General features: G+C 35.9%; 1 protein-coding gene across 2 annotated transcripts in view; it reads right to left on the bottom strand.

The window, feature by feature from the left end:
* Positions 1–10,272: 10,272 nt before the first annotated feature.
* The window catches only part of LOC137074173 (gamma-glutamylaminecyclotransferase B-like), a 5,308-nt gene continuing 64 nt past the window's right edge, over positions 10,273–15,516 (bottom strand). The window contains exons 1-3 of one of the 2 annotated variants that reach the window (XM_067442856.1): positions 15,487–15,516; positions 15,113–15,170; positions 10,273–11,366 (exon numbers count right to left, since the gene is read on the bottom strand). The exon at positions 15,487–15,516 is cut by the window's right edge and continues 32 nt beyond it. In XM_067442856.1, the coding sequence (XP_067298957.1) occupies positions 10,866–11,342 (477 nt within the window). In that variant the 5' untranslated portion in view covers positions 11,343–11,366; positions 15,113–15,170; positions 15,487–15,516 and the 3' untranslated portion in view covers positions 10,273–10,865. The remainder of the gene's footprint in view (positions 11,367–15,112; positions 15,171–15,486) is intronic. The other variant, XM_067442855.1, reaches the window with a different exon arrangement.

The following is a 15,516-nucleotide window of genomic DNA, read 5'->3' as shown; positions in this document are numbered from 1 at the left end:
TTATTGTCGTAGTGGCTTAGAGCTGCTTACACTTGTGGTAATCTTTCAGATAAATCAGCTGACCAACTCCCCCCCCTTTACATTAATTATAAATGACTGGGCAGCCTCCTGTTCGGAGTGATCTCATACAGCCAAGGTAAAAGACCTTGACTAGTGTCCCAAACTAAGAGGGGGGAAGGTGGTCATCTGATGTACTCATAACCACACCTTAAGTGACGTGTGATCCAAAAATCACAACGTCAGCGGTGACGTGAGCACCAATCACTACCTTACTTAGTGTCCTTGGGTGGACAAAAGTAAAAATCACTACAATAGTTAACGGTAATTCATTCCTGTGATCAAAGCTGAATTCATCATCATTACTCACAGCATTATTCATGATGATCCACACCTTTCCCCGCATACATTCTGCTATTCTGACAATACGTTTCTTACAAAAGTTAAATGACTATATTGTTTTGTATGTGTGATCATGAGTGAGTGATCCGAATGGTTCACATTATTTTGAAGAAAAACCTCTAGGCAACAACATTCAGTTCTGAAAAGTCTTGAGAACAAATATTTAAAGTTTTAGATGGCCTTATTTCAGTGATATAACATTTTTGTTTTTTTCAAAAGCTACGCATAACCAATATATTCTCACAACTACAAACTTGTATGTATATGTTGCTCACATATATTGCTGTAGTCGAGGGTTAAACTGACAAATACAGAGCGGAGCCAGTCAACAATATTTATTGGAAAAATCTTATTAAAACCAACATCATATGTAGTGTCCCATGCACTGACAACCATACCAATATTCCAGATAACTGGCTTTCTGCCAGTTCTGTAATTTCAGTCAAATGCAAGCTATTTTCGCTGCGTATCAAACATATAATTGTAACGGTACATTACAACACTGTAAAACAGTTTTTTCTAGTGACTGAGCACATCTAAGCTTTTCAGTTGGCCAAATTAAATTTCTGTGAATTGATGTAATTTAATTAGCAGAAATTCAATTTGGTCAACTAAAATGTTTAGATGTGATCAGTCATTAGAAAATTTTCATTTGGAGATTTCATTTTCATTTTTCCAGTGAATAGTCAATACGGCTAAACACGAAAGTGTTAATCATCCTCTCAGCAACAGAAAAAGAAAGCATTGAACGTAATCTGGCAATATTTCTAAGATGAAAAAAGATAGTGTAAATGTTAGATTTAAGATCTTAGGCTTAAATGTAAGAACCACATCAAAGATCACCCACAAATTCTTCATATTTTGATTGAGACTCCATAATTGAACCATCAACCATTACCTAGTTGATGGGGTGAACCAATGAGCATAATCTCAGTCTTCTCTCTGTTAAGACAATTTAGAGACATCCATTTGTTTTATCTTAGAAATACAAGAAAGAAAATCAACAGGCACAATTTCATTAGGTTTAAGTGTATGTAGATATGGGTATCGTCTCCATAACAATGACATTTTAGACCAAGAGGTCTCAAAAGCTGACCAAGTGGAAAAATATAAATGTTAAAAAGCAAAGGACCAGGAACTCCAGACTGCACAACAGCGACCTCAGGCCTAAATCCACCCATTGCAAAAAACTGCTTACTCAGTGTTTTACATTTTGTTCAATTAAGTAAATGTTTAATTCCAGCTATTTGTAAATCATGAGGAAAAAAGACTGGATATGGGGAGAAAATTTGAAAGATTATCATCACAAATAGGTTGTAAGGAGCGTAATTTCTTAGAAAAGGTCAAATTTTCAGGTCAAACAAATATAGTTGATAATACCATAATAAAAGAAGTGTATGGATGTTTAATAAGATTAAGGAAAGGGACTTTTATCCTGTAGTATGGAAACAAAGTTGTCATTTATCTCCATTTAAAACTGAAGATGAACAGACATTACCACAGTTTAGATGAAAAATTAACAATCCAGTGTTGACTTAATGTAAAGGTCAACTAACCTAACCCTAATCTCATTTAAACACTTCACCTTCTTCATTCCATAATGGTCAAAAAAAGAAGAAAAATCTGTCTTACCAAAAATATAAGTAATCCTTTCATTGCTGCAGGTCAAACTGTGATTTTCTTTGATAACCGAGAGACAGTCAGAGACCGTTATCAGCTGAATGAACTTCACCCAGCAGCGACTTCCTCCTTCCAAATTAGGAAACGATGATGTGAGCGATTGGCGGGGCTTGAAGATACTTCCAGTTTGTATTTCAAACGGTAGAAATCACAGACATAATAAATACACAGATGTTTCGTCAACATAATAAATACACAGATGTTTCATCAACATAATAAATACACAGATGTTTCATCAACATAATAAATACACAGATGTTTCGTCAACATAATAAATATACAGATGTTTCGTCAACATAAATACACAGATGTTTCGTCAACATAATAAACACACAGATGTTTCGTCAACATAATAAATACACAGATGTTTCGTCAACATAATAAATACACAGATGTTTCGTCAACATAATAAATACACAGATGTTTCGTCAACATAAATACACAGATGTTTCGTCAACATAAATACACAGATGTTTCGTCAACATAATAAATATACAGATGTTTCGTCAACATAATAAATATACAGATGTTTCGTCAACATAAATACACAGATGTTTCGTCAACATAAATACACAGATGTTTCGTCAACATAAATACACAGATGTTTCGTCAACATAAATACACAGATGTTTCGTCAACATAAATACACAGATGTTTCGTCAACATTAATACACAGATGTTTCGTCAACATAAATACACAGATGTTTCGTCAACATAAATACACAGATGTTTCGTCAACATAATAAATATACTGATGTTTCGTCAACATAAATACACAGATGTTTCGTCAACATAATAAATACACAGATGTTTCGTCAACATAAATGCACAGATGTTTCGTCAACATAATAAATATACTGATGTTTCGTCAACATAAATACACAGATGTTTCGTCAACATAATAAATACACAGATGTTTCGTCAACATAATAAATACACAGATGTTTCGTCAACATAATAAATACACAGATGTTTCATCAACATAATAAATACACAGATGTTTCGTCAACATTAATACACAGATGTTTCATCAACATAATAAATACACAGATGTTTCGTCAACATTAATACACAGATGTTTCGTCAACATAATAAATACACAGATGTTTCGTCAACATAATAAATACACAGATGTTTCGTCAACATAATAAACACACAGATGTTTTGTCAACATAATAAATACACAGATGTTTCGTCAACATAATAAACACACAGATGTTTCATCAGCATAATAAACACACAGATGTTTCATCAACATAATAAATACACAGATGTTTCGTCAACATAATAAATACACAGATGTTTCATCAGCATAATAAACACACAGATGTTTCATCAGCATAATAAACACACAGATGTTTCATCAGCATAATAAACACACAGATGTTTCATCAGCATAATAAACACACAGATGTTTCATCAGCATAATAAACACACAGATGTTTCATCAGCATAATAAACACACAGATGTTTCATCAACATAATAAATACACAGATGTTTCGTCAACATAATAAATACACAGATGTTTCGTCAACATAAATACACAGATGTTTCATCAGCATAATAAACACACAGATGTTTCATCAACATAATAAACACACAGATGTTTCATCAGCATAATAAACACACAGATGTTTCATCAGCATAATAAACACACAGATGTTTCATCAACATAATAAATACACAGATGTTTCGTCAACATAATAAATACACAGATGTTTCATCAGCATAATAAACACACAGATGTTTCATCAGCATAATAAACACACAGATGTTTCGTCAACATAATAAATACACAGATGTTTCATCAGCATAATAAACACACAGATGTTTCGTCAACATAATAAATACACAGATGTTTCGTCAACATAATAAACACACAGATGTTTCATCAGCATAATAAACACACAGATGTTTCATCAACATAATAAATACACAGATGTTTCGTCAACATAATAAATACACAGATGTTTCATCAGCATAATAAACACACAGATGTTTCATCAGCATAATAAACACACAGATGTTTCATCAGCATAATAAACACACAGATGTTTCATCAACATAATAAATACACAGATGTTTCGTCAACATAATAAATACACAGAAGTTTCGTCAACATAAATACACAGATGTTTCATCAGCATAATAAACACACAGATGTTTCATCAACATAATAAACACACAGATGTTTCATCAGCATAATAAACACACAGATGTTTCATCAGCATAATAAACACACAGATGTTTCATCAACATAATAAATACACAGATGTTTCGTCAACATAATAAATACACAGATGTTTCATCAGCATAATAAACACACAGATGTTTCATCAGCATAATAAACACACAGATGTTTCGTCAACATTAATACACAGATGTTTTGTCAGCATAATAAATACACAGATGTTTCATCAACATAATAAATACACAGATGTTTCGTCAACATAATAAATACACAGATGTTTTGTCAACATAATAAATACACAGATGTTTCATCAACATAATAAATACACAGATGTTTCGTCAACATAATAAACACACAGATGTTTCATCAACATAATAAACACACAGATGTTTCATCAGCATAATAAACACACAGATGTTTCATCAACATAATAAATACACAGATGTTTCATCAACATAATAAATACACAGATGTTTCATCAACATAATAAATACACAGATGTTTCGTCAACATAATAAATACACAGATGTTTCGTCAACATTAATACACAGATGTTTTGTCAGCATAATAAATACACAGATGTTTCATCAGCATAATAAACACACAGATGTTTCATCAACATAATAAATACACAGATGTTTCGTCAACATTAATACACAGATGTTTCGTCAACATAATAAACACACAGATGTTTCGTCAACATAATAAATACACAGATGTTTCGTCAACATAATAAACACACAGATGTTTCATCAGCATAATAAACACACAGATGTTTCATCAACATAATAAATACACAGATGTTTCGTCAACATAATAAATACACATATGTTTCGTCAACATTAATACACAGATGTTTTGTCAACATAATAAATACACAGATGTTTCATCAGCATAATAAATACACAGATGTTTCATCAACATAATAAATACACAGATGTTTCGTCAACATTAATACACAGATGTTTCGTCAACATAATAAACACACAGATGTTTCGTCAACATAATAAACACACAGATGTTTCGTCAACATAATAAACACACAGGTGTTTCGTCAACATAATAAATACACAGATGTTTCGTCAACATAATAAATACACAGATGTTTCGTCAACATAATAAATACACAGATGTTTCATCAACATAATAAATACACAGATGTTTCGTCAACATAATAAATACACAGATGTTTCGTCAACATTAATACACAGATGTTTTGTCAGCATAATAAATACACAGATGTTTCATCAGCATAATAAACACACAGATGTTTCATCAACATAATAAATACACAGATGTTTCGTCAACATAATAAATACACAGATGTTTCGTCAACATAAATACACAGATGTTTCATCAACATAAATACACAGATGTTTCGTCAACATAAATACACAGATGTTTCGTCAACATAATAAATACACAGATGTTTCGTCAACATAAATACACAGATGTTTCGTCAACATAATAAATACACAGATGTTTCGTCAACATAAATACACGGATGTTTCGTCAACATAATAAATACATAGATGTTTCGTCAACATAATAAATACATAGATGTTTCGTCAACATAATAAATACACAGATGTTTCGTCAACATAATAAATACATAGATGTTTCGTCAACATAATAAATACATAGATGTTTCGTCAACATAATAAATACACAGATGTGTCGTCAACATAATAAGAGTTTGCCATATTTTATGCCTATGACAAATCAGATCAACATTAGATCAAAGAAACTGAGCATCAAATTACAACAAAAACACAAGCAGACGGTAAAGTACACTTTTAAAACTATTATTGATTAGTACTATAGTTAACATAGAAATGTTAGGCTTACATTATAATTTTAAAAAAATATTAAAACATACCACAATATACAATATTAAAACTTACAAATATCTAATTACTATTCTTTCCAATGGGTAATGTAATGTTGTTTCTGTAGTTGTATAATTTGGTTGGGCCAGATTGTGCTGTGCTGGTGTGGGTGTAGCTTCAGCACCTGTGAGCGCGTTCCGGTGCCGGTTCTGCTCCTGACACCGCAGGGCTTCAGACTGGTATGAGCCAGATTTAAGTTCCCTGTTGAACTAGTTTTAGTCCCAGATGGGTGTATTCGTGGGTGTGCTGGAGGACCTGGTTTCCTGCTCTGAAGATGTATTTATTTTCCCTTTACCCCCGGATCTATTTTGATAAATCATTATTTTAGTTTCTGCGAGGTTAATTTTAAGAGCCCATGTCTGACTGAATGTCTCTATGATGTCGATGAGCTGTTGTAGCCTCTCTTCAGTTTTTGACAGAAGGACTAAATCATCTGCAAAGAGGAGACATTTGATCTCTGATTCAGTCAGGATTAGGCCAGGGGCAGTCGAGTTATTTAACACTTGAGCTAATTAATTTATATAAATGTTAAATAGAGTGGGGCACAATGGACAGCCTTGTCTGACTCCTTATTTTCCCTATTTTTACAGCACATTGTGCTGATCAAATCAAATGTTTTTCCTGCAATCCCATTTCCCAGGAGTTTTAGGAAGAGTGCTTCATGCCAGATCGAATCGAAAGCCTTCTCAAAGTCAACAAAGCAAGCAAAGACTTTGGATTTGCTCTGGTGTACATGTTTTCCAGTGATCGTGTGATCTGTGTTTGGGCAGAAATCCAATTAGACTTTTATCCAGAATTTTGTGTATTTTGAGAAAGTTCTCTCTCTCTCTGTAATTGTTTGTCTCTCTCCCTCTGTACCTCATCATTCTTCTGAAATCACTGTACTCAGGTATTCTGCTGTGGTGTGGTCTCTGTTTAGAGCTGTTTAAATAACATGCCAGTTAACTTTGGTTTTGTGTCGTTTTAGTCCAATAGGTCAGGTCATTTTCTCTTCGTGCTTTTATAATTAGGTTGGGCCAGACTGTGTGGGTGAGTGTGTCAGTGTCCTGAGGCTGGCTATTGTTAGTCATGGTTTGTTTTTGCAGCCTCAGGATCAGCTGAATCACGGGACTCTTCTCAGTGTTCACTTCATGGTTTTAAGGGTTCTAAGAGTTGGGGTCACTCAATTTGAGGCATTTCAAAAATTTGATGGCTCATATCTCAATGTGGATTAGTAGAGGGTATTTAAATTAATGCTTTTAATCAGAAAGATTAAGTCATTTAATGTTAAAAAAGATACTATTTCAAATAAATGGCACATTATTATGAGAAATGTTTGAGTTATTACGAGATGTTAATTCATGAGTTTATCATTATTACGGGATGTTAAGTCATTATTACGAGTTTATCATTATTACGATGATAAGTCGTATAATAATGATGTTATTATAGTCGTGAATAATGATGTCAAGTCATTATTACAAGAAGGTTTCTCATTATTATGACTTAAAGAATATTTTTATTTTTACTCCACTGTGGCAGAAATGGGCTTCCATAGAAGGGAATCTTGTTTCTGCCACTGAATAAAAACATTAAAAAAAAAAGTTTTCAAAAGTGTGATTTGTCACGTGCAACTTTATTTCTCACAATTCTGAGAAAAATGATCAAAATCATGAGATGTGGACTTGCAATGGGTCAGAACTGTGAGAAACAAGCTTCCATGTTTTGATGCAAAATAAAAAGCACTTTTTTTTTCCCCTAAAGTGACCCGGGCATCCTGCTCTCACTCTCACACTGTCTCACACACACACACTCTCTCTCTCACACACACACACACACACACACACACACACACACACACACACACACACACACACACACACACACACACACACACACACACACACACACAATAAAGCCAAAAAAATGAAAACATTGAGTTTATTGATTTCACTTTTAAAGTGCAATTTTGAAAACTCATGTACAGATACAACTGATATAGATATACAATATTGGACTGTTTTATATGTAGTGCACTACATATTTATTCAAGGTTACGATTGTATATATATATAAATTTCGTTCCCATTTCTTTTTACAGTTGAATTATTATTACCCTGTTGCATGTAAACCACAGTACTGATTGATCATATTTCTATACCACAGCATTAAATAAATAATCCCATCTGCTTCTACATTAATACGGGGTCTAAACGAACACTAATAAATGAAAAATGTGTTTTCAGCAGTTGTTTTTGCAAATACAACTTAATTATCAGATACGGGACAGTGATGAAACAAAACTGTAACGTCAGCATGTGAAACTCTTATGACAGGTAGATTCCATAGACTTAAAAAATAAATAAAATAAATTGGACGGTGGGTTTCTGAAGAGCATTTTTGAAGCCGTAAGTGGGCGGAGCCAGCCGTTGCCATCCGGGCTGCCATCACTCCTGGATAACTGAAAATGAGCAAAGAGTCAGGGTGGGTGGAGCTGAGGTGCCACGCCCACTAGCCTGACCATAACAGCAATCCACCTATCACTCAAAGGCCACGCCCTTAATTAAGCAGAACTTTAAGGCTTAATATAATTTAAATGAATGTTATAAAATACATTTCACCCCTCGCAGTTTTCATTAAGGGCAAATTCTGCTATATAGACCAAAACCACTTTATATACCAGAATGTAAACATATTTTTTTTCTGCTGTAAAGTTGGGCATTTTAACATGAGGGGTCTGTGGGATTATGGAGACTGTGTCTAGTGGCCAGTCGATGAATTGCAGTTTAAGTAACTTCGGTGTTGGATTCAAGAGAGAAACCAAGGTTGCCACTTGGAAAATAAATGAGAAGACATGATGACCAAAGCCTGTATGCCGGTATATAAAGAAAGCTATAAGAAAAAAAAAAGCACAATAAGAATTAACTTGGCTCATATCCAAATTAATGTTTTTGAGCGAACCTTTGAATAAATTATACAAAGACAAATACATTTAAGGGGGGGGGGGGGGGGACACTCAGTTTCAGTCAATCTCATGTCAATCTTGAGTACCTATAGAGTAGTATTGCATCCTTCATATCTCCGAAAAGTCTTTAATTTTATTATATTTGTAAAAGAAATGTGGGCTGTACCGAGTCTTTCCGGAAAAAACTGAGCACCTGGAGGCGTATCGTGTGGGCGGAGCTAAAGAATAACGAATGCGCAAAGCGGTGACGTCCTCAAGCGTGGAGAAACCCTTGCTATCGATCTCAGCTAATAGATAATGATCCAGAATCATTCGGAGGCTGAAATAAATTGAACAGGAGAAGCAGCAACATCAGGACGTCCGTCTCTGTGGTATGGACTGTATTTAGTGGCCTGTCAACATTTGTGTGTCTTTACTCCCTGTTTATGAGGACATGATTCGGTTTATGGACTATTATATGCGACTAAACCTTAGCAGTAGCAAGCAAAACGGTTTTTCACGTCAGACTAGTGTAACGTTATATATAGAACAACAATGAAGTCCGTTAGCGCATTTGAATGACGAAGCACGCGATCGTGTCGTTTACTGATGTTTACTCACGCGACGATAGCCGACAGCACAGACATTTGAAGCAGTTTTACTCACCGGCTGCTTCCAAAGCAGGACCGAACCTTTATCGCTGGGACCGCTCCGTCAAAAACACACTTCTTGGAGTGTGGAGATCCACTTTTGCGACACGACTGAAGCGATGTTGTGAAGCTTTCCATCATTTCTGCGTTCAAATCGGTTAAAATGCAGCGCTGCCTTCCCAGAATGCTGTGCTGAAGCGTTGAAGTCACTTAATGTCCAAGTGGAGCGCGGCGCGGACTATAACCGACATAAGAGTTCACAGACGACTGGATCTGCTGCTTGAGAGCAATCTTTATGGGCGTGCATGTCCTCTCGCTCTAGTCACGCGTGCGCACACCCTACCGGGAGAAGAGCCCGTACGGCCCATAAAAGGACCTTCCGCTCTTATTAACGTCAAGCCGAGCCATACTCGAAAAAAACTCTCTGAAACTTGTGAGAAACCGGAAGGAGTATTTTTGACACAGAAATACTCCATCAAACGTCCAACATTAGTTTTTGAAACTTTGTCTATGTTTAGGATGGGAATCCAAGTCTTTAACAGTGTAAAAAGCTCAGTATGCATGAAACAGCATTTCACCCCCCTTTAACTGTCTTGTCGCCACCTACTGGTGTAAAGATGTAATTGATAAAAATCATTATTTAAAGTCTTGTTACGTTCAAACGGTGATTTGCTCTATTTTGATCGCTACCGTATAGATCAGTGTTTATATCTGAACTATACATTTATCCTAAGTATGCGATACTGTGATAATTTTAATGATCGTAAGACAGAAATAATGATACTGTGTTATTGAAAAGACTGTTTATGAAGCTCTTTCATACAATGACAACGACTCTTTCTGGTTCAGAACACAGATCTGGATGTTCGCTGTGATCGGACTTGTCAAAGGTTTAATAGACATAAATAATTGCTTGTCATTTAAGAATAAGATCGAGTGGGTGTTTGAATCGAGATCTCCATCTTTTAAATATTAATTGTGCAGCTCTACCAGGGAAATAAAACCACTAAATAACCTCACTGCCATCAGAACATTATGTATTACAGTTTTGTTATAAAATGTCTGAATGGTAAATTAAATTCCTTTGACACTGGCGGGTGTGGTTAAACCCTGGTAAATGTTACTACAGCGGTTACTCAGGGCTTCTGTCCTCACGACACACATAGGGCAGCCCGTGCTCACTGTAAGCATCATAACTCTCATATGTTTGTTTTTGGAGCCAGTCGGGTTCATATGTAGTCGTGCTGTACACAAAGGCCTCGATTAAACTTCCAGGCTTGGGTGCGTTTTCCCGTTTAGCCGGCCCATCCTGCACCTCCAGCTGGACAGTCGTGCGCTGGTACATCTTTGGAGTCATTTCAAACTCGTCCAGGAACTCCAGCATCTTCTGGTCGACGCTGTAGATCTCGCCGTAGACGCGCTGACCCGTCCCAGGGACGTTGAGCAGGAAGGGGATGTTGTATTTGGTTGCGATCACGAGCGGGTATCGTTCCACGGTGCGAGCCTGAGCCACAAACTCCGCCCGACCTTTGGCCGTGTCCCACATCCTGAAGTAGTTGGGCTGGCCTTTCTTTAGCGTCCCGTACACGAAGACTTGAGACATTTGCATCACGGGACAGACACTAGCAATGACCTGTGGGTGAAAGATGACACTTCATTATGATCAATTATGATAAATACATCTACAAATGTATTATAAATGAATTTGGTTGGTTTTTCTGACTGGTTTCCCAGTGGTGTGTGGAGAAGACAAATAAACCAAACATGAATGAATGACATTTTATGATATTTCTAGCTAAATAAATGGGACCTATTATGCCCCATTTTAAAAAGATACATTACAGAATGTGTGTGTGAAGTCTCAGTTCAAAATACCCCACAGATCATGTTATAAATGCCCTTTTTTGAATGGAAGGAAAAACATACTGTTTTCGAGCATGCATCTTTAAATGCAAATCAGCAAATAAAAATGCTAATGACCTTTCTAGAATAGGGCGGAGCCTGTACAGCTCGTGCTTCAGATACACTGCAAAAAACAAAAACTGTTTGGTTTTGATGCGTTTTAAAAGCATATCTAAGCTTCTGATATATGGTTTTCTGAGCACACACACCCGAAGCACTCACACAGAAAGCTGAGGACTATTCTACCCTTCCCACAGATAAAAAATGTCAACAGTCATGGTTGATGTTTATTATGATCGGACACCACAACAATTTAATTCAAGATCGTTTGTTTGTTCTGCATTTCAAGCAAGCTTCGCTCAACGTCTTAAACTGAAGAAAGTGGCAATTACCACTGTATTCCTGCAAGCAGTAAGTAGTGATTTATCCACTTATTGACTGTTTAAACAATTTCTGATTAAATTGAAAGTTTCTTAGAGAGACCGCATTGTCTAGATAACGTAAGATGCTAGTACAGTAACAATAGGAAACACCAAGTACCATACAAGTCTAATGACAAAGGTTAATATTATTTTGTATTACAAAATACAACTGTAGATACGTTGCTTACAGATCGTTCACTCGATCCTTCTAGCAAACGTCACCTTTTCCACCAGATAAGTTAAAACGACAGTCATTTGACAAGGCTATTCATTTTGTAAAAATATATATATTTATATTTTTGATAACTTAAGTATTATGTTTTTGCATGCTTGTATTTCAGAGTAAGTCACAGTCACTGCGTAGCCTACATTGTGACTAAGGTTTACGAAAAAAGACGAGTCTAAAAACACTGGTTTTGTCTGAGGTAATGAAGAGTGTTTGTGCGGTTGCCAGATTTCAGTTATTTTATTCCAACAAACAGAGCTTTTCTGTAAAAGAACACTTATACTATCCGGAGTTTTACCTAAACATGTACAATCTGGCAACCATATGCACTCGAGCTCTCTCTCTCTCTCTCTCTTGAAAGAGAGAGAGAGAGAGAGAGAGAGAGAGAGAGAGAGAGAGAGAGAGAGAGAGAGAGAGAGAGAGAGAGAGTGGATAATCTGAAAACACCAATAAACAAGTATGCTGCATTTCAGTGATCTCCATTTGAGATGTCTGCTTAAAGTGTCATTCAGTCGGTCTGTGTTCTGTGAGGACTCACGAGCCTCTTCACTGAGCTGCTGTGTGCTGTGAGCTGCTGAAATAAGAAGAACAGAGCTCTAATTTTAATATCAATGACTCTTCCAAATAAGGCAAAAACAGAGCATTACATCCTAGGGACAATTTCTAGGGTTGTAAATGGACCCGTAAAACTGTATCTGGACAATTTTTGCCCTTAAATAAGCCACATACCCTCTAAGTAGATATCAGAGAACAATTTAACATATTGTTTCAACTCATTCTAGGGCACCTTTAAATACAGAATAATCTTCCCACCACTGAAGTACCCCTTTAAACTGTCAAATACACACAAGGATATGTCAAAAACACACAGTTCTGCCAGTGAACATGAACGGCAGGAAAGAAATCACATATGTGTATTATATCTGTGTATTAAAGTGACAGCAGTGTAATATACAGTACCTACCTGTTAATATGAATCAAACAACAGAAGGAAAACAGAAAATCAATCACTGCTCTGGACTGAATAACTTTAGTAGCTGAAATAAAACATTTCTTACTTGAATGCTCTGGTGAGGAGATAAACATGGCGGACTGAGAGGCGGGGTCTGTGCTAATAGGGCAGAGTCAATCAGTAAGCAGTCGTGGGCGGGGCCTAAGCATATGTGACGCCACACTGCAAACGGCTTGTTCTGAGAAACTGCTTATGATTTATGGGGATTAAAAAAAAGAGAAGTGAGAAAAACAGGAAGGTTTTGTTCACACCCTGCCGACACATGTCCTTGGCGCACAAAACCAGCCATGTGTCTCACAGGTATATTTGTGGCAAAACAAAAGTGAACACTACATTTTTTTGGGTCAAAATTTCAAAAAAATTTTTTTATGAAAAATCATTAGGATATTAAGTAAAGATCATGGTCCCTGAAGATATTTTGGAAATGTCCTGCCGTAAATATGAAAAATGTATAAGGACTTCATTTGGACAACTTTAAAGGCGATTTTCTCAATGTTTTGATTTGTTTGCACCCTGATTCCAGATTTTCAAATAATTGTATCTCTGCCATCATATCCTAACAAACCACACATCACTGGAAAGCTTATTCAACTTTCAGATGATTTATAAATCTCAATAAAAAATTATATATATAAAAAAAAGACCTTTATAAACGTGATTTTTGCATAATAGGTCCCCTTTAATGAGTTATAGCTAATGGACTGTTACATTATATAACTTGGTAATGTACACACACAAATAGTCTTTAGTAATTAAAACATTTGTGTCAGGAGAGCCACCTCTTACTCATCATCAACAACACATGCAGCTGGTGGTGGATTTCAGGGGAAAGGACAGAGAACAATGAGGGAGGCAGGTCAACAGCTTTAGTGTTCACATCACTAAAGATCTCACGTGGTCACACATATGCACGTCAGCACCTCTTTTATACCTCAGGTGCTTGAGGAACTTTGGAATGAGCCCCAACATCCTCAGATAATTCTGCTTCTGCACTGCTGGCGACCTACAAACCACATTGTAGGAGCTGAGCTTCCCTCCCTCCAGGCGGTGTATAAGGAAAGCCCAGAGCCGACTGAGGGACAGCTTCTTCTCTCAGGCTAACAAGCTGCTGAACACCCAGAACTGATGCGCCTCACACAGCCTTATCCTATGCCATGCCTACTTATACCTACACCCACGTATCAACCTACATCTCCAACTGTATAATTGGATGCTGAATACTGGTGGTGAGGAGAGACCCCAGACATGGTTTTTAAGCCTTTTGGGTGTAGATTAGTTCATATGAAAGCGATAAGTGCCTCATTCACTCATCTAATTATGTATTGTGTGTAATAAGTACTATTACTGTGTTGTATATCGTTATCTGCAACGTATTTCCAATTGTATTTTGCACTGCTCTCAAATGGGTGTTGATGACGTGACAATAAAAGTGATTAGATCTGAAAACACGCATTAGGTTTTTGAAGTGACTGGTGCCAGCTGCAGGAGGAGTGATTTTGATTTATTCTGTTGTGATATTTCCACTCTTAAATTCACTCTCAAGAAAACATTGCTTACATTTTTGTGAATAGCTCAGCATTTAGTGACATCATTAATCAATTTGTGGGATGTGTACTACAGTGTAAAACTAACTGTAACAGCTGAATGTTTGTGTGTGTGTATATATATATACACACACACAAACATTTTAGCTGTTACAGTTAGTTGTACACTGTAGTATAATTCTTATAATATATATATATATATATATATATATATATATACATATATTTTGTTTTATAAAAAGTCTATTATTCTATTAAAAGTCTATTATTCACCTTGCTTTTGCTGGCTAAAAGCGACAGGTACTTCTGGTTTTAAACTTCCTGGTGCCACCTGCCGATTTCAAACAAATATTGTTGTTAGCATAATAAAAGCTTGCAAAAGCACATGGAGGTTTAATAAGATTAAGGAAAGGGACTTTTATCCTGTAGTATGGAAACTAAATTGTCATTTATCTCCATTTAAAACTGAAGATGATCAGCCATTACCGCAGTTTAGATGAAAAATGAACAATCCTTATGATATGATGACGCACGAGTTACTCGACGATATATTAATATTAAACTAGTGTTGTTGACTGAATGTAATTTCATGTAAAAACTTCACCTTCCCCATCCCAAAATCATTAAAACGAAAACGTCTGTCTTACCGACAATATAAGGAATCCTATTCATTGATT

This window comes from Pseudorasbora parva, chromosome 4 (assembly GCF_024679245.1).
Source record: "Pseudorasbora parva isolate DD20220531a chromosome 4, ASM2467924v1, whole genome shotgun sequence".
NCBI lineage: Eukaryota > Metazoa > Chordata > Actinopteri > Cypriniformes > Gobionidae > Pseudorasbora > Pseudorasbora parva.
This window is presented reverse-complemented; position numbering and strand designations above follow the sequence as displayed.